This window comes from Echinops telfairi, unplaced genomic scaffold, assembly GCF_000313985.2.
Source record: "Echinops telfairi isolate 266 unplaced genomic scaffold, ASM31398v2 ScPeMD7_7424;HRSCAF=8462, whole genome shotgun sequence".
Taxonomy (NCBI): Eukaryota; Metazoa; Chordata; class Mammalia; order Afrosoricida; family Tenrecidae; genus Echinops; species Echinops telfairi.
In genome coordinates, this window is record NW_022111324.1 from 21,153,262 (window position 1) to 21,176,560 (window position 23,299).

Consider the following 23,299-nt stretch of genomic DNA (forward strand, 5'->3'; position numbering starts at 1 on the left):
CTCCTGAAGAGCAATGGTAGTCTCTCGCATGGCTGACCACATAACCGCTACACCGTGACCAGGGCTCCTGAAGTGCATACCTTAAAGTGAGAGGTGATATAATTGCAAAATTACTCAATCCAGTTCTCCTAAGTAGGTAGCAAACTTGAGGACAGGACCTGGATTTTAAAAACTTTTAAAGGCACATAGCTGACATCTATTTATTGTAACACGCTGAATAAAATTTCCATGGAGGGATAATGCCTACTTGAAACTCAGATTCTTTATGCATGCTAATGAAAAGGTATTTTATGAGATCCAGAACCAGGGATTACAAAGTTCTTCATCGTCTGGAAGGCTGTTTTCAGTGGAAAGGGGGATAGAATATTGTAGTCAGAGTTGAGAGTCGGAGAACAGTTAAACAATACCGTATGTGTTTTCCTTATCTAAGTACAGAGTGAGTGGCCCTGCTACATGAACAGCAGACACTGAAGCCTGAGCCCAACAGTAAAATGAAATGAAATTTCCATTAAGGTTGGTAGGACACATATTACTAGCATTTAAGCTTCTTGGAGACATCAATCCAACATGTTTTACATGTCTAATTCTGTAAGACTGGTGACAGTCTTTGAGATGTGCAACCATTCTCTCTATCCTGTCCCAAATGATTTCGCCAACATTAACTTTAACCTACTGCCCTCTCAGCTTTACAGATGTAGTTGTGGTCAATTGAAGGTGTCCTGGAGGCACCTAGGGAGTTATGAGTTAGGCTACTACTAACTGCAAGGACAATGGTTCAAAGACATTAGTAATTCCAAGAAGACAAATGATGCTGTCTGCTCAAATAAAGATTTAGTCTTAGAAACCCTAAGGCAGAGTTGTAATCTGTTCTAAGGGGTCATTTAGTCCAAATGACTCAGAGTGCACAGATGGTGGTCAATTTGATTCTCTACAGCTAGCTCCTTAAGAGGAAAATGCCTCAGGTAAGCATTCTTTATAAGGAAACAAAATAACTATTTGGTTTAAAGAGGACTTCAGGTGACACGTTGGGTGTATTTAAAGATCACCCCAAGCAATAATTTAAGAGGGTCATCCAGCAACAGTAGCTCCAGAAAATCTAGATTCCATGTTGTTGTTTTAAGTGATGTCACGTAGGTCTGACTCACAGTGACCTCATCTACAATAGCAGAAAGCACTGCTCGCTGCCTGTCCTCACAACGTTGCTATGCTCAGCCCACTGTTGCAGGCACAGTAGCACTCCACTTCATTTTCCTTTGTTGATGTCCCGCTAGACTTTATCAAATCTGATGGTCTTCTTTAGGAATTGATCCTTCCTCATGAAATGTCCAAAAGACTAAGTCAATGTCTCATCATCCTTGCTTCCAAGGAGGATTCTTGCTGTACTTCTCCGAGACAGATCTGTTTGTTCTCCAGAAAGTCCTTGGTACTTTCAATATGCAATCATTCAAATGGAAGTCATCCTTAATCCTTGTCTAGCTTCCCAATGCCTGCGAGGTGACTTGGGTCATGAAATAGGACTAGGGGCAGGTGTTTCTGATTTTTATTGCTTTAAATGTACAGGTCTTTTGCTATAGATTTGTCCAATGTGATGTGTCATCTGATTTCTCAACTGCTGCCTCCATGGGCACTGATTGTGAACACAAGTGAAAATGAATGAGTCTCTAACAACTTCAATCTTTTCTCTATTGTGGTGTTGTTTCTTGGCTCAACTGTGAGGATTTTTGTCTTCTTTATATTGAGTTATAATTCAACAAAAGCTGTGCTGTCCAGTTCTCATCAGTGCTTCAGGCCGTCTTCACTCTCGGCCAGCAAAGCTGACCATCGCATAGCCACAGGCTGCTTATGGGTTTGCCTAAGACCTAGATGCTGCATCCTTCTTCATATAGTATAGCTTCGTGGATTATTTCCTCAGCATACAATTGAACAAGTGTGTAAAAGAATACAATGGATGCGCACTTCTCATAATGTTCAAACATATACCCTTGCTTTGTTGTAAAAACTGCCCCTTGGTCTATGTACTATACGTGTTAATTCTCATTCTTCACTTGCCATCTGTAATTTCTTACAAATGGCATAGTTGATAAAACAAAGTCAGTCCACACAGTGGATAGTCAGGAATAAAACATAGTCAATGAAGTACAAATAAACACTTTTTCTGATATTATCGGGTTTCGGCCAAGATCAATCTGATGTCAGCAATTCTATCAATTCTTGATCATAAGATACCTCCTGAAATGGTTGATCTTGAGCCAATCCTATTTATTATAGTAAATCTATGTGTATTCTTTTCATCATCCCTTTGTATTTCCTGCTTTTTACAAATTTTGTCCATCGAATCCTTCAACATTGCAGTTTAAGGCTTGACTTTTTTCTTCAGTCCTTTCACCTTGAGAAATGCCAAGCCTGCAGTTCCCTTTTGGGTTTCTATGTACAGGTCTGCACTTTTCACTACAATCCTTTTACTTTTGTCTTTTCGAGATACTATTTGAAATCTTCTGTTCAGCTTTTACTTCCATTCTTCCATTCGCTTTATCCACTCTAAATTCAGAAGAAAGTTTCAGACTCTCTTCTGACATCCATTTGGTCTTTTCTTTCTTCTTCTTTTTTTAATCATTTTATTAGGTGCTCTTACAGCTAATATAATCGATACACACATCGTGTCCAGCACATTCATGCATTTGTTGCCAACATCATTTTCAAAACATTTTCCTTGTACTTGAATCCTTGTTATCAGCTCATTCCTGCCCCCATTCCCACCCTCGTGAACCCATGATAATTTATCTTTTTTTTTTCATGTCTTACACTAACTGCTGTTTCCCTTCACCCACTTTTCTGCAGTCAGTCCCCCTGGGAGGGGGTTACATGTCAATCATGATCTAGTCCCAGTCTTTTCTTTCTTATCATCTTTTGCATTCTTATATAATGTTCCTGATATGATCCCCTAATTTATCTACGTCATTATTGTTCAATGTGTCAAATCTCTTATTGAGATGGTCCTAAATTCCGGTAGGATTTACTCAAGGTCATAGTTTGGTTCTCATGGACTAGTTTTATTTTTCTTCAGCTGCAAGTGGAACTTACATATAAGCAAGTGATGATCTATTCTGCATTCAGCCTCAGGTCCTATTCTGGCTGGAATTGAGCTTCTCCCTTGTTTCTTTCAACAAATGTAGTTGATTTGATTTCTATGTATTCCATGAGGTCCAGATGTAGGATTGAATACCTTCATGTTGTTGAATAAAGGTACTTGCAGTGAGTAAGTTGTTAGGCTGTCAAAATTCTATCATGAGATCCCTAACATAGTTTCTATCATCAAGTCCACATTTTCCAACTTCTTTATATCCAACTTACACATTGTCATCTTCAACAATTATCAATGCATCTTGACTGTACATTTTATCAATTTCTGATTGTAGATATTGTTAAAAACCTTCAATTTCTTCATCTTTGATAGTAGGTGTGGGTGCATAAATTTGAATAATTTGTTAACATACAGGTGATAGAAATTCTAGAACTTGAAATTCAGTTCCTCATGTCCCCTTGTTTGAACAGGACTCTTAAAGAATCATAGATTAAAAACATTCCATCTGGTGTCATCACTCCTGGTCTCAATGAAAAAGGATACATTTATTCAATGAGCTCATTAGAAATGCATTCCAATTCCTCTTCAGATTCCTGACTCTCCTACCTTTGATGCAACTCCAAGCAAACATAACCCAATTGTTATACCAGGTATGGCCTCTGCAAATCTTTAAGATCAAAGGGGCGACTATACAACAAACGGCTCAGTTTTTATAAAAAATGCAATCAAATAATGTTTGCACACTGAAATACACCAATGGTGCACATATTATAATACTTAACCTATAAAACATCATTTTGATTATAATTTGTTTTACTCAATTAGAATTGGGACTTGTAGAGTGGGTGGGAAGGAGAGATTAGGGAGTAGGGCAGTGTGGAAGAAAAAAGGTGGGTTCTAGAAAGCCTATTAGACAGCAAGAGATTAAGGAGCAGAAGAAAACAAGAGGCAAGTAAGAAACAACCAAAGTGTAGTATTTATGCTCCTCCAGAGATCAAGGGTTCTTCTCAGTCCTCCAGCTGGAAACAAGGTGAGGGGCTGGCACCAGTTGCAGCAGTTAAGGAACCACAAATCCGGGAGAACACATTTCGTTACAGCGAGGAGTTACTGGTGAGTGAGTGGAGGGTGAAGAAATCTAGAGCAGCTTTCTAGGCTTGGGCTTAAGACAACCTGTGGGCAGCAACTAAGACTGCACTCAGCTACATTTTATGGCACATGCAAATACCTTACACATTAGCAGGAACCATGCAAGGCCACAGAATAACAAGCCGCCTGCTTCTCAGTAGGAACATAAGTAAGTAAACTCGTAAGTTCTATTTTCCCTTAACCTTGGGAAACAAAGGCAAACTAGACGCCCAGAAAGAAAGAAGGGCTTTGGCTTCTGCTCTTCTCTCAGCAACAGAGCAACACAAAGCAGGCCTGACATTCAGTGGGTCCTCTCACCTGGTGCCACTAGCCGCCTCCTCAGTGCTCCCTGGCTCTCCAGGCCTGTGCTGGGACCACCAGAACCCTGGGCATCCTGGGAGTCTGGGGCTGGTGGCTCCTGGGAAGCTGCGGTGCTGATGCGCCCTTCCTCAGGGAGGGCTGCAGAATGACTCCCTGGGTGTGCACCTGCTCTTCCTACCATGTCACCAGGAGAATGGTTAGGATCTTGATCCAAGAGTCTTTCCCCAGGACTTCCTGGATGGAAGTGGTGCCCCTGCTCTCCATCCTGGGAACTCCTGTTGGTCTCTTGCTTGCTTCCATCCTCTGGATGTTTCCCATCCGTCATGTCATCTGGACCTTCAGATTGAGCACCTGTGTCTGCACGCCCTGGACCCAATTCCTCTATCCCAGGCGGACCTTGGTTAAGGCCAGAGGCAGGGCCTGGGGACTGAGCTTCTTTGGTGGCACTCTCTGGGACTGTGGTCTTCTGTGCCTGAGAACTGACTGCTGGGACATTTTCCAAATGCATTTGAGAATCTATTGAGATAAAAAATTGTCATTTTCAGTGGAAAAGCACTGTTTTTAACAAGGCTCCTAATTAATAGCAATATTTATACAGAGTTGTGATTCACAAGACACTCTCCAAAACATCATATTAATAACTCTAACAACATGAGTGCAAAACAATTCTGAATGATAGAACTAACTGTTGGTTATTGTCAATATATCATATCATCTTCACTAATGAAATCATAGGTTAAGGTAATGATCACCAATGGCAGCGAAAAGTATTAATTTGAAGAGGAATTTTATAATGGATGAAGCAGACTGATTAATCTTATTACAGAAGCGAGTGAAACCAGACACCTCTTGATGCAATGTCATAGCATATATTCTATCCCACCTGCGATGTAAGAGTGTCAGAAACGGAATCTGAGTCCAATGTAGTCTTTAGATCTGACCGCTAGTGTCCAAGAACTAGAATAATAGAGAAATGCATGAAATGGTGTCCGGGAGTATGAACCACGAAACCCAGGACACAAGAAAGTCAAGGGACAATGACTTTGTTTTTCAATAATGGCAAGGAATAAAAATAAATAGGGAAAGAGAGAGAAGAAAATGAGATTTAATCTGTCAATTAAGAGGTTGTAGAGACTTACCAATGAAGTGCGATGTGTGGGTCTTTTATATGTAGTTTTGGGTTTTTTTTAGATGTAGTTTTAACAAACCAATGAGAAGAAGAAAACATTTATGAGATAAGTAGGAAGGATCTGATATTTGACTGTGGTATTAGGAATATTGGATATTTGCTACTATAGAATTAATGTTCGTGCTTTTATGTGTGGTTAATCTTTATGGTTATTTTTCAATTGTTACTTTTAGAGATAAACACTCAAGTTTTAATGATGTCCAGATTTTGCTTCAGTGTACTGAGGTGAGAAAGGGTCAATGAGGAGCGGCGGGGAGCTGAAGCTCTTTGAGGGGTCCATGGCAGCGTGCATCTCACTTTCCCTGCCTTTGTGTACAGCTGAAAGTTCCTACACTAAAATTAAAAGCAAAGACAAGCAGCCCAAGAGCTCCACCAGCTAACTTGCAGGCTGAGCCCTTGTTTAGAACCTGACGGAGACAAACCTAAATGAGATAGGGAGGGAGAAAGAGGGAGAGAACAAGAGAAGGGGAAAAAATGGAGAAAATCTGAATTCTGATTATACATGTGGTACTATTATTAAGGAATAATTTTCTATTTATTTTCTAAGTACGATAAAGATACTTTTAAGAAAGGATCTCTAGGAGATATAAACTATTTACAGATGACTTAATGGCCAAGATACACAGACCACTTCTCCAGAGCAACAATCAGTGGGCCTTTAGATTGTAAGAGTCAGATGCTGGTGCACGGAGGCTCATCACCCTGTCCCAAACTCACTGCTGCCCAGTCTTCCATGACGCACAGCCAAATACATGAACATTTGGCTTATTTTAAAACCTCCATAATTAAAGGTCTCAAGTAAACATATTCTCCTCTTCTGAGGAATCTATTTCATATTTTGCCAATTTCAAAACATATACATGCAAATAGCAAGAACAGTTTTAATTTTATCTTCTATAATTCAAAGATCCCTTCGAGATAAAGCACACTACACATCTTAATATTATAAATACAGCTTTGAAGACCTGTCTACCACTTATTTTAAATATGCACTTCATTTTTTCCTCTCAAAACTATAGTACCCTTCCTACTGCAGTCTCTAGAGTATTAGTATTCCTTACATTATGATTAGGGTCTGGTGTTATGGTAAAATTCAGTAAATATCACAAATAATGAACCATTAATCACAAACTAATCAAAATTAAATGAATTCGTTTCAGTTTTACTTCAAGCTTTCCGCTTTTAGTCCTCAAAAGATTTTTCTCCCACCACAACTCTAGTTTCCTGGAGCACAAATCCCGGCACTGCGGGACCAGCCTTACCCTCCGGAGGATCTCGGAGTCCACTGTCGGTCATGGCTGTGTTCTAACCCCTGCCTTCAAATCTCAGATGCCCTCTTAGCGTCTGCTTTTCCTGGCGAAGATGTCTTGTTTTCTTCTTGTCCCAGCTCCCAAGAGACTCATGCTTCCCATGGACCCAGGCAATAAGGCATACAGGCAGTGACTAAAACAAAATGCAAAAAACCCAATGACTTAAGATGAAAATGTCCATTTCAGATGTACTAAATGTTTCGTTTTGAGCAGTATTTACTAATTCTTTGGTGAAGAAAAACTGCATTCATGAGGCTTACACACCAATATCTGGCCTATTAACAGCTGAAATTTTCTACACTAAAGAAGAAAATGTCCAGGCTGTTAATCTTGCATAGATTCCATAACCTCTTAATACATTCCAGTGTGGCTGAAGGTATGTGCCAAGTGACCAGACTCTTAGAGAAAACAGGTTTGAAACTGAAGCAAAAAGGTTTCTATCACTGAACAGAAATGTCAGTCATTGCTGACATAAGAACTGCAGATTTACCTATGTGGCCAATTTCTGTCCTGTGCAATTTTCTCAGTCTGTCTGTCGGAACATTTTATTTATCATTAACCATAAACAATGCTTAGCTCAACCACGAAGGCTACCTTGAAATATTAGGAAAATAACGACTTTTAAATAACACATTTGGAGTTACATCACTGCTTTTTTTCTTACAGCATTTTAAAAAATAAAGTCATCTTTTATACAATGTGTGGGTAATGCCTGAAAATGTAAAAATTACTTTAAACTATACAAAAAGACTGAAAATCAGAAACTAAGTAAATGCCAGAAAAATTAATCATCTCCAAATTGACAAGAGCAAGAAGCTGGGGAGCAGTGAGCGTATGCTAATAGAGGAAGCACAAGTCAGAAAGAGAGCGTGAGCATGGTTATAAGACTTCACGGAATCACACAGGTGGGAACTATCAAATTGGTCTCTGTTCTGCTCTGAGTAGACCCAACAGCAAGAACTAATTAGCTTTTTAAATGATCATAGCACTCCACTGTAATAATACCCCATTTTATTAGCAAACCACATAACCTCTACTTTCTATAAAAATGATTGCTTTGAGGATTCACAACTAAACGATATGTGAAAAGAACTTTTGTCAGGTATCCCAGCTGTCGGTAGCCCGGGGAAAGGGTATCCACTAACCGCAGTGTTTTTCTCGCGGCACTGTTTGCTCACCATTACAAAAGACAATGTTTCTTCCCAAATGCCTGCACAGTACCTGGTGTACCGTGAAAACAATCTATTATAGTTTAAAAGTGTACGGATGAATGCAGAGCTTATGTAGGCCAGGAGAGGAGGGAGCATGGTAGGGCAGGTTCCGGGAAGGACCGTGTCCCAGGCTTGGAGGGTTCCTCCTGTCTCCCCCTTTATCTTTTACAAGCTCCTGGGATCAAACTTCCAACTTTTATTTTCATCACCATCATATCCTATATGGATTCGTGATAGAAGATAAAGAGTCTCCAACTGTCCCAAAGTGAGGAGGAAAAAAAATAGTTTTCCTGCCGGCTGAAAAAGATGGATAAAATGCTGCCTAAGCACCAATAACAAAAATGTTAGAAAACAAAGGTGCTCTTCACACTAACAATTAAGAAGCTATTAATAAAACTACACGGTACCTAGCCAAGCAGCAGATTCGCAACACATTATGTGAGGAGTGAATTTTATGGTAGATTGTACCCCAAAAATAAGGCTGGTTTTAAAAGACCTTTTGAGAGAAAAAGATAAAATGTTATCAAAAGACATAAAAAGGGGACTAAAATCAGGCATCTCATAGTGATGCACAGTCAGACTTAAACTGTTAAATGTCAACTCTCTCCTAATAAGTTCAACACAAGTTGAAAGAAAATGCAAACTGTTTTTGTTGTTTGCTTCTTTTGGAACAGACAAGCCGATCCTAAAATTCATGGTGAACAATGGGCCAAGAATAGGCGAGGGAATTGTAAAGGGAGAACGCTATTTATACCAGGTATTAAGTCATTACAAACTTAAGGGTCATGAAAATAATGGAGTATTGGACATGGCAACACTATGGGGCAGAGAACAACCCTTTGGGATTTCCAGAGCTGTAAATCTACAAAAACAGGAAGCCACATCTTTCTGCCATGAAGCAGTTGGATTTGAACCTCTACCTTTGGTTAGCAGTACAATGCTTAATTCATGGTGCCACAAGGGCTCTAGAAAAATATAAAAAGAATGCATAGTATAACTCTAATCCAAACCCATGGCCACTGAGTGGATTCCGATTTAGAGGATTGAGTGGTACTCCTTTGGTTTCTGAGACTCGAAATCTTTATCAATGCACACTGCCTTGTCTCTCTCATGGAATGATTTGAACTGTCAGTCAACGACTCACTGCAACATCATGGCTTATTCTTATAAAATGTAGTATTAGATAGTAGCTAAAATGAATAAATCAGACATACACCAATATAGCTAAATCTCAAAAAATTATCAAAGTATAGTACAACTGCATATATTTGAAAAAATTTAAATACTATATGAAATTTTTAAAATTTAAGCAAAAGAATAAAAATGAACCAATTACTGATGCAGACCACAAAATGGATGAATCCTAAAATACGTGAGAGAAGTCAGACATACAGGATTATATGCCCAAACGATTTCATTTAAAGTTCTAGAACAGGCAAAACTAACTAACGTATGGTGACAGGAAGCTGATGACTGGAGGGAAGGAGGTACTGATTGCAAAAGTGCACAGGGGACTTTTTGAGCCAGGCAATATTTCACCTGCACATATCTGCTGCTGTTGTTATCAAACTTAACATCTGTACATTTTAGTTTCATGTAGATTGCCCTCAATAAACTTTATCCCAAACATAATTGAACACTCTAAAAAATTGCCATACAATGGTAACTAGGTTGCAACCAAAAACTAATCTGCAAAGGAACCATCACAGATACACCATCTTACAAATGTTCACAATGCCCTTTTCCCCTCACCAGGCACACCTCAAGCCTTCAGCCCATTTCAGTCAGACCTTTGTAGTCACTGTTCATCATTGAAATGGCATTTATTTCTTCAAGACTGTTAAGAAATCACATGATGGGGTATCTGGGAGATCTGGAGGCCACTGTTCGAGAAGGAGGGCAATCTTGAACAGAATGTCCTACCCACATTAGGAAATACGTTTACTAAGAACCTCTGACTTGCAATCAGACCCCACCTCACAGGGGCAAAACGCTAAGGGTGTGTGCAACACAGCAGCAAGGGGAGCAAAGCAATTAAGTGCGATGGGAATACCAAAAATAGACTTTGGGGCCAGGGTGTGGCACCCCATGTCTTGACCAGACAACACTGCTAAAGGTCAACAAACAGACCTGGAACTATTTATAGGCTTTTCTCTTTTTTTTTTTTGTCCATAATTTTTGGTTGTTTTCTTTTGCTGTCTTGTTTTTGTGCTTATTGTTGTCTCTGCATGTCTATGTAGATAAGATAGGCAGGATAAACAATCCAGAGGAGAAAACAACGGACTGATGGTTGGGGATGGGGGACATGGGAAGGGGAGGACATGGAAGAGGGGGTTGGCAGGGGAAAGGAAGTGGGTGTTAACAAACCCAGGGACAAGGGAACAACAAGTGATCTAAAATTGATGGCAGGCAAGGAGGGCGTAGGATGCCTGGTAGGGCTTGATTAAGGGCAATGTAACCGAGAGGAATTACTGAAACCTGAATGAAAGCTGATGATAGTGGGACAAAAGGAAAGTAAAAGGAAATAGAGGAACGAACTAGGAGGCAAAGAATATTTATAGAGGTCTAAATACAGGCATGTACATATGTAAATACATTTATACATAACAATAGGGAAATATATCTATGTACATATATTTATATGTTATTAGGGTAGTAGATGGACATTAAGCCTCTACTCAAGTACTCCCTCAATGCAAGAACACTTTGTTCGAATAACCTGGCATTCCATGATGCTCACTCTCCTGACATGATCACTGAAGACAATGAGTGCATAAGCAAATGTGGTGAAGAAAGCTGATGATGACTGGCTATCAAAAGATACAGCATGTGGGGTCTTAAAGGCTTGAAGATAAACAAGCAGCCATCTAGCTGAGAAATAACAAAGTCCTCATGGAAGAACACCAGCCTGTGACCATGAGGTCTCAATGGGATCAGGTATCAGGCATCAAAGACCCAGAACAAAAAAATCATACAATGTGAATGAGGGGGGGGAGTATGGAGTGGGGACCCAAAACCCATCTGTAGACAATTGGACATCCCCTTACAAAAGGGTCACAAGGAATTGATGAGCCAGTTAGGGTGCAATATAGCACCAATGAAACACAACTTTCCTCTAGTTCTTTAATGCTCCCCTCCACTATCATGACCCCAATTCTACCTTATAAATCTGGCTAGACCAGCGCATGTACACTGGTAGAGATAAGAGCTGGAAACACAGGGAATACAGGACAGATAACCCCCCTCAGGCCAATAATGAGAGTAGCAATACCAGGAGGGGAGGGTAAGGTTGGGGGACAAAGGGGGAACCAATCACAGTGATCTACATATAACCCCCTCCCAGGGGGATGGACAACAGAAAAGTGGGTGAAGGGAAAGAGTTCAATGTAAAGCATGAAAAAAAAATTATAAATCATCAAGGGTTCATGGGGGTGGGGGATGGGAATGAAGAGCTGATATCAAGGGCTCAGGTATAAAGAAAATATTTTGAAAATGATAGCAAAATATGTATAAATGTGCTTGACACAATGGATGTATGGATTGTGGTAAGAGCTGTATGAGCCCCCAATAAAATTAAAAAAACAAACAAACCACCACCACCTCTGGGCTAATGTAGTGAAGAGGCACTTTATGGTGAGAGAAAAATTCATTCACTAGATCTCTGAAATACAATACCTATGATGCTTTTGCAAAATGGAACGTGCATGCTTCATTTAGCACAAAAGTCACTGCCTCCAAGTGAGAACCAAGTTCGATTTGTAGTGCCCCTACATGTGGAAGCTATGGCAGCTCATTTCCCACTTACATGTCTCACCATTATCGGTCACCTCCACTTCTCGGTGACCCTGAGGATGGCAGCAAGACGTGTATTACTGGTTTTACTTTAACGGTCTTCATTAGAGCTTGAAAACCCAGTGAATACTGTTTTATTCTCCTTACATTTGTGGAACATAATAGATACATGAAATGTGTACCAGATGGCAGGCAGAGGGCTGGCTGCCTGACTCAGTTTCAACTTCCTGAGACTTCACAAGAGATGAACAGGCTTGCCCTCCCTGCTCCCTGTGCACACAAGATGCCCAGTGCCAGGTTAAGTTGCACCCTTTCTGTCCACTGGGTTAATGCTGGGCACTTCACAACAGGCTGGTTGGCGTTCACTGTCTGGCACACTGAATGGTACTTGTCACACAATCAAGTTAAGTGGAGTACAACATACAAACTTGGACAATGTAAAGGTAACTCTACAAATCAACGTATATTTTGGTCTTGTGTTACTTAACAATGAATATTTGAAAGTGTTCAATTCTTCTTAATTAGATGCCTTGTATATGTTTACATGTATGAAAGCATGTAATAAAAGTATGCACGAGTGGGAAGGAAACATCAATTTCTAGTTAGTGTTTAGCTCTGGGGAGGGAGGAAAAAGAGGTGAAGTAAATGTGTCGTCAAGGTGTTTTAGATTTGGGTACACATCCATTTGTTATGCATTTGCTCTGTAATTTTTTTTTGTACGTTTGACATAGTTCACATTAAGAAAACAAACCTGAAAACACTAGCTTTGTTAGGAAAAAGTATGAAAAGCAAATGTCTAACAGTAACTCTAAGCTCACACACAATGGACTTATACTACAGGCACACTTCAGCCAGCTGGGAGGAACAAGGAGTAGGCAAAGCCACTATGAGAAGAAAAATGGGGTTTGGAGAGTTAGCAGGCTCTCACCCATCCTGACTACTTCTAGTCTTCCTCTAGGGACCATGGTGAAGGAAGTGGGGAGGGGCAGAGAGGAGCAGGTATCAGGAAGCACTGGATGTGCAACACTAAGATTAAAAACAAAACAAAAAAAGGAGTGTAGAAATGTAGCAGCCAAGAACAAGAGAATCAGCCTTGCCAGAATGGTAGTTTGGTCTAAAAATACCATCATGATAAGGGTATGGTAGTCTGGGTCCAATAAGTCATGCCCACTCACCAGCCCCCATTTAAAAAAAAAGTTTAAACTTTAATTAGTGATGTCATTTTAGGCTCCAGAGATAAACAGAAGATATCTCAGCTATCAAGCAATTGGCAAGCATGCTTTTGAGACCACAACAAACAAAAAATAAAACATACACAATAAAGTTTATTGAGTGCCTTCTCTCGGCCAGGCAGCAAAGCACCTTGTATAGTGAGTGACTAGTGGAATTCTTACAACAATCTTAAAAAAAAATTCACGTGGTTCAGTTTATTGCTCTATGACCTTTATTGCACTGGTCTGAAACAAACCCACCCTATCTTGAAGGAATGCCTGTATACAATTCCTTCATTAATTCACAAGAATGCCTATTCTGGGTATAGTCCCCTCTGCCCTGGAGTCGATTATGATTCATAGGAATCCTATGACAGATGAGAGCATAGTAAAAGCATGCTGGAAAGTGCGCCACACTTGTTATAGTACCACACCCAAATATTCTCATTTCACAAACCATTGTATAAAATAGTTACAATTTAACTTATCAAAAGAATCGAACTTTCCTTAGTCTCTTATCAATTGCTTCAAATGCCTGGTTCTTAGAGAAATGTCTTTATTGATTGTTGACTTGTTAGCACTCTATGACACCCATCCATATTTGCAAATGAAACTACCGTGAAAGCAGATACCGTGCCTCTTCCATCCCCCACAATGTTGAACTGAACAAATGGATAATTAAAGCTTTTGTATTTGATTTTTCAAGTGGTAGTACCTTAGTACGTTCTCGCTGGATAATTTAAACGTCGTTCTTGAAATGAGCACTGATTCAACTTTTTAGCAAAATAAGCAAGAAAACACGTTGTACAAAACCAGAAACAGAGATGATTTAATATTGACTACATTCTTACCAAATAAAGATGTCATTATTCCAAAACAAAAACAAACAAAAAAGAGTGTATACTATTAAAATTTCTAGTAATTTTACAAATGAAGAAGCTGAGGTTAATAACCTTACTCAAGAGCATGCCACCAGTGAGTGGCAGAGGCAAGATCTGAAATAAGGTAGTCTGGCTAGATAGAAGTGACTTTTAGCTCATAAGGAACAGACTGCAAAGTGCCCCAAATCTGGAGTGCTTGAATCTAGGTTTGAATTATGCCTTTAACCCATATGTTCTGGATGGATAAGTCCTTCAACTTTTCAGAATCTGCCTGGGTCAGATGTGTGGGAATTCTCAGATGATATTAATTCCTTTATGGTTTATAATTATAACCAAGGTCCCCCAAATGTGACAAGGAGTCATTCATCCCTCCAGATCTCTCCATTTCACACCCAAGACCATCCGAGTAGCAACAGGTTCAATCTCAGTCCCAAAGCCAATTTTATCCTTGACTAGAAGGGCTTTCCTACGTTTTTGGTAATGCAGAAATTGGCTTTCATCATTCTTCTACAATGTGTACCCTAGTTCTGTCTTGTTCTCTGCAATGCTCTGTATGATATATGCTTGGTATATGTGGCAATCACATTCAAACCCCAAACAGTAATGAGGGAGGGCAGTATAATAATATCTCTTTCACAAATGAAGAAACTGACACAGACAGGTGAAAATGCCCGGCGGTCATTTAATACTGTCAGATTTGGGATACAAACCTAAGTCAGTCAGCTGACTCCAAGGTCATTATTTCTCCTCTATAGCAAGCAGTTCTCAAGCTGCATTCCCAAGATTCCATGGAGACTCAAGGGCTGTCAGGGAGACTGGAGAAGTGGAAGGCATGCTCATCGCACATTTAGGGATAGCTATAACTTGAGTGCCACATGCTCTTCATATCTTTTTTTGCCTGTCTGCCTGCTGGGCTTCCTTCTCCTATCTCTTGGAGAGGAATCTCAATCCAAACACATCCACCTTGGCAGTGCATTAATCTTCTTCCCAGTTGCTCCAGCAGGGCTCCAGTAACTGTTTCACTCCCAGCATTCTCCCCAAATAACAGGCTATTAGTCATGACGGTAATCTTAGAAATGGGAACACTGAGGAAGTAAACTGATGTGGCTCAGCCATCTAGAATACTGGATGACCTCCCAGGTCATTTGTCCTTAAGACTTAATTTCTGCAAAACACTTCTATTTCATTATAAAATTCACTATTCAAACCACCTAGTTTAAAATGAGGAATCCTTGTGGCACTGTTGAGTCATTGTTGGACTGCTATCCACAAAGGCAGAGATTCAAACCTACCAGCTACTCAAGGGAGAATTATGCCTTAGAAACCCTATACAAGGTAGTCAGAATTGACTCAATGGCAGTGCATTTATTCTAAAATGCTCTACAATGTTTTAAATCGTGACATCATACTAAAGACTTAAGTTAAAAAGCTGCAAAGTTTTCTAAACTTTTCTCCTTTGCATAATTTTATAAACTTTACCACGATGTGATTTCTTAAAGAGTTTAACGGGTGAGAGAAAAATCAAGTTTGAAAATATTAAAAAAATCTTTATTTTTAATTTATTGCTCATGACAAATACACCCGTAGCTCACAGTAACATCAAACAAAATATTTTATGAGGTAGCTATGAACGTCATCTATTTTAATTAATGAAAAAAAGTTTGACCTATCAGCGATGACCTTCAGTTTGACACCATGAGACTTCTTTAGGTCATTAGCAAAGTAAAGTGCAATAAGTATCACTACCTTGCCGTGTCACCAACTCAGGACACATCCTTTTTGAAGCCAGATAGTTAAACACCTTGGGTGTACTGCTACTGTTTCTCAAAATAAACCATCTCCCTAAGACTCTGCTGAGGCACGATGTATAAAAAACAAACTTCTAGGCACCAAAAGAAGCCTAAGGAATGAAAGCTTCAATGGTAGATCAGGAAAGGTTCATGTCGAACAAACTGTTCTTTATTAAAATTGGCACATATGCTCCGGAATTTGTCTTTACAATTTAAATGAGGGAACCTCGTGGCGTAGTTTTAATGAGATAAATTAAAACAAAGCCAAAGCAACTTTTATTGATTGTGGTCCCATAACACAAACATCCCCTAACAACTGGGGAGTTTTAAGGAGACAATAATATGATCAGAATACCATGTTCAAAAGCACTATTTCCAAATGTTCACTTTCTCAGATGAGCTGCTGAGGAATTTTGAATCGAGGGTCAATGATAAACTAACTAGTCTTCACTCCATTTCGTTCACACAGTTTATTAGCAATAGAATGAGGAAACCTCCATCGTGATAGACATAAAAGTAAATACAGGAAAGATGCAGAGTACATTATTTTATACAAACTAACAGATAAACTTAAGTTTCATCACACGTACCAACAACCATCAATTCCCCACACTTCCATCTTCCTCATTTTATTTGAAGGGGAGGGTGGCTATGTCCTGCCCAGGTAATACCAACCCATCCCCTTGGCCAGGCTTTCCCAGACTCCCTTTGAACCAGCACTGACTGGTGAGATGTAAGAAGACATTTGCTAGGGGCTTCAGTCAAAGATTTTCTTCTCAAATAAAGGGATGAAAAACTTTAAAGGAGAAAACCATTTGTCCCCTAATTCCAGCCTTTTATTGGGGTTGAAATATCTGAAGCAGCAACAAGGCCTATTTTTAGCCTCATGAGGGAACAATAGAACAAAAAGCCAACATACGGACCTCAGAGGGGAAGAACAGGAAGAACCTGGGTCCTTGATAACATTGTTGAGCTGATACACAAGCACTGAACCACCTTTCCTTTACTTCTGATATTGTTCAGTGGCCTCTGAGATGTTTTAAGTAGCCTGCTCTAATTTGCTAAACCTCAATTCCAGTTCTGTGATAGATTAATCCCTGAAGGCCAGAAGTGGTTAAAGCCAACTAGACCTTCTTAGTTCTAAGACAGAGGATTCTCCTAGACTGTTAATAGTATGTATGGTACAGGTACTTCCCCATTTCCAGGAACAAGTCTTTGCTTGTAAAGGGTCAATTAAGTTCCTGTTTTTGTGTAACCTGTGTAGGTGCTGCTTGATAAACTGTGATTTCTCTATGAGTAGTTATCAATTAAGACAGCCATATCGAAGATGGCGCAGAGTAAACAATGAATATGAGGAATATATGAATATATGGTATGTGTGTTCAGGAGATGTACATACATATATTACCATCATCATCACTAATCAATCTCTACGAGAGTAGATTCAGAACGGAACTTCTTAATGAAAGTGCATAATGTTTAGTTGTTTTACTGGAATAATCTAGGTCCAACTACAGTGAAGCTATTATTCCCCCCAAATTAGCCCTGGGCCTACCACTGTGGAGCCTCTCCTCTAGGACTAATCTTGTCACATGATAATAATTAGGATGTGGAACTTTTCAGGAGGTTGGCCTCCTATCACCTTGGGGGGCAGGATTTGTTTGGTTTTAGATGAGCAGTCTAGCTGAAATACTGAATTTGTGCTGAATAAAATATGCCTAAGCCAGGGAAGCATATTCAAAGTAGTGGCAGTGTGGCAGAAGTGAGTCGTTTCCCATCTACCCTAGGGTACTAACACAAAAGCCTCTAGACTTGTAACTAAAGTTACTTGCTTTGGCCAAGTTTTTTGTTTAAGGTTTTGTCTGTTCTGCTCAAGACTAGCTGTAGAGCAGGGTTAAAACCAGCTACTCTGGAGTCATGGATCCTTTTCCTAACCAGGGGTGGACCTAGAAGAAATGGGTGGCAAGCTTTTTCAAAAGTCCACCTAGAGAGGTTCTGGGGAGCCCATTCAAGTGGAAAAGACCAAGGAAGAACAAGGCTTCTATTGGTAGGATTATCAGGGTAACACTCAGGGCAATAATCAGCTCTGTTAATCCGGTCTAAAAAGACTTGGTAACATTCATTTTCAATAAGTTCGGTTTGATACAACCAGTGGCCTAGTTCTAAACTAGGGAACCACTGCTGTCCACAGTCAGGGCAGTGTGAATTATCTGCGAACATCTGGGCCTAGAGAGACAATACGAAGGAAGCCAAGTAATAGCAGGACCCAATGGTAAAGGGACACCCAAACAGCCAGGCCTGTTACAGGTTTGGTTTAGCAATTTCTCAGTTCAACCCACAGTAATTTAGGAAAGTCAACTTTGGCTTGCACCTCTGTGCAATTCTTCAGGATTTCGTTGTCTATTTTCCACTCAACTGTCATTCAGTCTCTGCACTCAAGGACCCGATGCAGTCTACTATGTTATCAGTCAAAGATCTCAGAGGATCCTTCAAATCCCAGCTTCTCAAGAAAACACAGGGTTCTAGTACAAATTAGTCTTCCTTGCACGTTATCAGTTGGTGGTGCTGTTAAAGAGAGACACTTGGCTTACTCTGCTTTGTTGGGAAGGTTAATATAGCTACTTGGTGCAACAGAGGAACTGATGGGTCCAACGAATCTTTTGTTGGTGCTGGCACGCTTGCCGTTGTAATACACGTACCCAAGTCTGAAGGCGTTGGCGCTTTAGCACTGAAGGAAGGTCAAATAAACCTGGTAGGGCAGGCACTCTTGAGCGTGGATCCAATGAAATCTTGAGGGAATCTTAACAGAACCCAATAAGCAGCAGTAGTTGATGTGAGTTGGTTGGAGAGTCTAAGGATGCTTCACACACCTGTAAATGATAAAACTTCAGACGACTCATGGATTTGATAGGTATTCACAGTATTATTACAAACATGCATTTGGAAATCATTTGGATCAATCAAGGTGGACAAGAACTTGTTTCTTGAATCTCTCCGTGGGAATTTAACATGGATTCAAATCAATTTACCTGCTGGGAGTTATGCTTATATGGGTATCAGGGAGGGTTTGCATTCATTTAAGATTTGTACTAATAGCACTAGCACATTTTTTAGGACTACATCCTTCTTTCTACTGCTTTTTACATTTTGGGAATTCTATGGTCTATGTAAACCAAGTTTAACCTGGTAAAACTTTTGAGATTCCTTTTATACATCTTTTGAGAACTAAGTACTATATGCAGTTTTATTCCCAGGGTAGGAGAATGACGGAGATATTAAGACTTTCAAAAGTAAGCTTGAACCCATCCAGGTGAAAAGCTTACAAAAAGATTAGATAACTTATTAATGGCTAACCACACAAAGTTATTTGAAATCCTTTTGAAAGGATAAAGAACCCCAGAAAGGAAGGTCTCATTGCTACACGATTGGAAGTTTATAAAGGACAAGTAAGGCAGTAGTCCTGGGCTACTCAAGGAAATGCTTGAAATTTTTAAGTGCTCAATCGTCTTTGTACTCCTCCATGACACTGAATATAACATATAAGTAAGGTGGGTTAGTGGAACTTTTAGAATACTAGAGGGCATGCCACAGTTTATCAGAACACAATGTGTATCCTGCCTTTCTCCTCTGCTTTCTTTTGTTGAGAATTTAGGGCTTGAACCTAGAGTACTAAGAAACACTGGGGAAGGGTGAGTTTTAAACTGTATAAAGATTTGGCCTGAATAACAAAAAAAAAAACCATTTTAACTTTTATTAAAAATAAAGATTTGGCCTGAAAAGCAGAGGAAGTAACATTCTTCGTTGTGGTCAGCCAAAGCATTCTGAGATTTCAAAATGAAAAATTTTGAAAGAGCCTCTGACAGTATCACCTGTAGGTTTGCTGGGTACCCCAGAAGAGGAGAATGAGACAGCCAGTGTGGACACTGAGAGGGAATTTGAGGTTAGGTAATAATGCCTGGACGAATTTAGCTGCAATTCAGCTCCTCAGAGTGGACACACAGTAGGGATGATCCTGGCTCCACTTCACACTTGGCAAAGGCACTGGGCATAGCAAATTCCCCTGCATCTCTGTTGACCACAGCCATCAGTTTCAGTTGTTGAATTATGAAATCTTGGGTGATTGTCATGGTACAGATAGGCAATGAATAAAACGACATAGTCTTGAAGCTCATGAAAAAAGAGATTAGTATGGGGCTAAGTCTGACATTAAAAAGTGGATTTTTTAAAAAGTGAATTCTCAAAAAAAAAAAAAGTGAATTCTCAGGGAAAATTAAAACCACAGCTATATAACATTTCACATCCGCCAGGCAGGCAAATACCAACAAGTCTGACAATGGGGGTTAGATGTGCTGTAGGCAAAAGCACCCTTCTTGGGGCTCCTCATCTCCATGGAAGGCGTCAAGAAGAAGCAGCAGAGTTCCAAGCGCTCACAGTTTAAGTCCACACTTCCCCAACCTTCACTTCTCCAAAGCTGAGTCAAGCAAGCACCAGGGCCCCCAGGCATCCGGGAATCAAGAGAATTCCAATGTTTGTATGTTCTAGATAAGACCACTCCTGCCCATGCTCCTCTATGCAGCCAAGGGTAGGGATCAAAAGGAGGCCCCAGAGACTAAGTGTTCACAATAATATCTCATCACTAGCTTCCTCACTCATTTCTCATCCTCACTGCTAAGGTGGGGCCCAGAAGTATTCCTGAAGATTGCTAACCTCCCTCCACCCAAAATTCTCAGCTTCACTACTCTCTGCTTAAAAGTTTGAAAACCATCCCATCATGTCCTCTATCTGTTTACGTCAGTCACCACAGGAAGCACAGGACTTCCGGGCCATCCCTTACCTATCCGTCCCTCAAACTCAATCCCTGCTATTCTAAGAGCCATGAGGAAACACACCTTCCCCTTTATTTTTTCTATAAAACACATATACGTACTACCATTTGATAACTATTTAGCTGTTTGTCTAAAATAGCACCCTGAGAAGCAGGCATTTCTAGCTTAATTACTGCTACAAAGTGTCCAATAAATATACTTAATGGATAAATAGCAAAATTAAAGAGCAACTTGAATCTTCATGATCTTATGATAGGACAGGACATTAGTACAGCCACTTTTACATTACCTAGTAAAGCTGAAAGCAAGCATTTCCTAAAACCCTGCAATTTTACACCCTAGAGAAACTTGAACATTTGTATATAAAAGCATGCATAAAAATATTGTGGTAAACCCATGTAACAGCAAAAAAGACCCAGCCAAAATTTGCAAACAGAATATATAAGTAAACTATGGTAGAATTTAGTAGACCCTTTTTGGAGGCTCTGGGATATGAACTGGGCGGCTAACCTCAAGGTCTCAGAAACCCTCAGAGTCACTATAAATAAGAATCAACTCAATTAAAGTAGGTTGGGGGTTTCTTGTGAAGCAGAACCAACAATTCACCACAGTAATAACCAGTCATACTTATGAAGGAACGTATATGTGTGCAGGAACAGTGCTACGTCACATGGTGCCTCTGTGGAACCAGAGAACCTCACTGATGATGTAATCAAGGGTACAATGATCCTGTCTGTGAAACACTACTACTGTTAATAGCAAAAGATATTTACTAAGTGCCACTTTCATTCACCTATTCTAAAAAAAACAACAACAAAACTCCATCAAGCCAATTCCAACTCATGCCGACCCTACAGAACTGCCACTGTGAATTTCCAAGACCAGGAGGAAAATCTCATCTTTCCTCTGGTGATTCTGAATGCTAACCTTGGCCTAGTAACTCAAAGCTCCTCACTTCACATACATGAACTCATTTAACCCTTAAAAACAAAAAAAAACAAAGGGGGGATTATTATCCTCATTTCAGAGTTAGGAAAACAGAGGTTATACAATTTGCCTGAGGTCACAGGCAGTTGTAGAGAAACCAAGATTTGAATCCAGACAGACTGGTTCTAGAGCCTGCATTCTTGTTAGCTTGCTGAAGCAGTAACTGCAATCTGAAGAAAAATCCATTGTGCAAGCTGTTTGCCAAGCTACAGGAGGCTCCACAATTGTGTCAATGTATTGGGCGGGAGCAAGGATTAGATCACCCCTCATAATTTTCCATTTACAAACAAAAAGATCCAGGAGTGGTTTGAGGGAGTACTGAATCCTTTGAAATTATGTTTAAATTTCTTTTTCAACTTATAGTCATCTTATAACTTGGGTTGTACTAGATTCCTTATTATTCATATTATTCTTTGAATTGTTCCATGGCCATTGGGAACTCTAGCACCTTGGTTCTTGTATTCCTTTGAGACGTTCCCGTTCCCATCATAGAAGCTTCTGCGCACTTGCCTCCTAGTACAAATGGATGCTTCAGCTTCATTGTGTATAACGGGCTTCAAAGTTCATAGAAACATTCCTTATCTTTCAGTTACAGCTTTCCACAAACTTTTTGAAGCTCTTTTTTAATCTGCCCTGGAAGCAACCTTTTCCCCATGGAGCCCTGGTTCCTTTTATTGGAGAAGGATTATTAGGAGAAAAACAATCTGAGTGCTTGGGGTGTTTCTTGCTATTGGTCATTAGTTTCTAGCCTCTCTGAGTTAAGAGCCATGTGTATGTATACAGTTGCTCTCACCAGTAGCCATCAGATCAGCTCCAAATCACAGCAGCCCGAAGTACAACAGGCCCACATGCTGCCCAGGCCAACATCCTCACTCTCACTGTTTTCTCAAGTTCATGGTTCCAGCCACTGTGAATGCTGCCATGTAAAAATTTTTATGTACACATGTGCATTTTCTTCCAGGAAAGATGTTCAAATAAAATCTGTAACCCTATAACAGTTCAGAACCATCAAGGCTCAATAGTTCCTAGTCTGTTTACTATCAAGAACACCTACCCTCAGCACTTCACTCCCCCTTTTCACATTTTGGTAAGATATCCAAAAAGCCTACACTCTTGTAATAATTTCACTTTCTTTAATCAGATGTAACGATCTGCTAGTAACCAACACTACTTTTTATCTAGCAATGTTCCATATTTTAAACTAGAAATTATATTAAATGACTATAAATTTTAAGTATTTGGCCTCGCCCAATCAAACTCCACTTGGGATATACGGGTCTCATATAATTGTATTAAAATCCATATTACCTCAAAAAACTTTGTCCCCTTTATTTCAGCATGACTTCCATTACTGAAACACATAGTATCAAAAAAAAAAAAAAATTTGGTCATGAAAGTTTTAATAAAAAGCAGCCAATACCATTCTATGATGTTCACCTTCCCAACACAACCACTGAAGACAAAAGCGGGTGAACAAGCAAATGTGGTGAAGAAAGCTGATGGTGCCCTGCTATCAAAAGATATAGCGTCTGGGGTCTTAAAAGCTTGAAGGTAAACAAGCGGCCATCTAGCTC

At 39.8% G+C, this 23,299-nt stretch overlaps 1 protein-coding gene across 5 annotated transcripts in view; it reads right to left on the reverse strand.

The window, feature by feature from the left end:
• The window catches only part of TOR1AIP2 (torsin 1A interacting protein 2), a 37,149-nt gene that overhangs the window by 7,357 nt on the left and 6,493 nt on the right, over positions 1 to 23,299 (reverse strand). For 2 of the 5 annotated variants that reach the window (XM_045297879.1, XM_045297880.1), the window contains 3 exons: positions 18,612 to 18,782; positions 6,980 to 7,160; positions 4,526 to 5,044 (listed from right to left, as the gene is read on the reverse strand). In XM_045297879.1, the coding sequence (XP_045153814.1) occupies positions 4,526 to 5,044; positions 6,980 to 7,013 (553 nt within the window). In that variant the 5' untranslated portion in view covers positions 7,014 to 7,160; positions 18,612 to 18,782. Of the gene's footprint in view, positions 1 to 4,525; positions 5,045 to 5,411; positions 5,698 to 6,979; positions 7,161 to 16,165; positions 18,783 to 23,299 lie in introns of those variants that run through there. The other 3 variants (XM_045297881.1, XM_045297882.1, XM_045297883.1) reach the window with 3 other exon arrangements.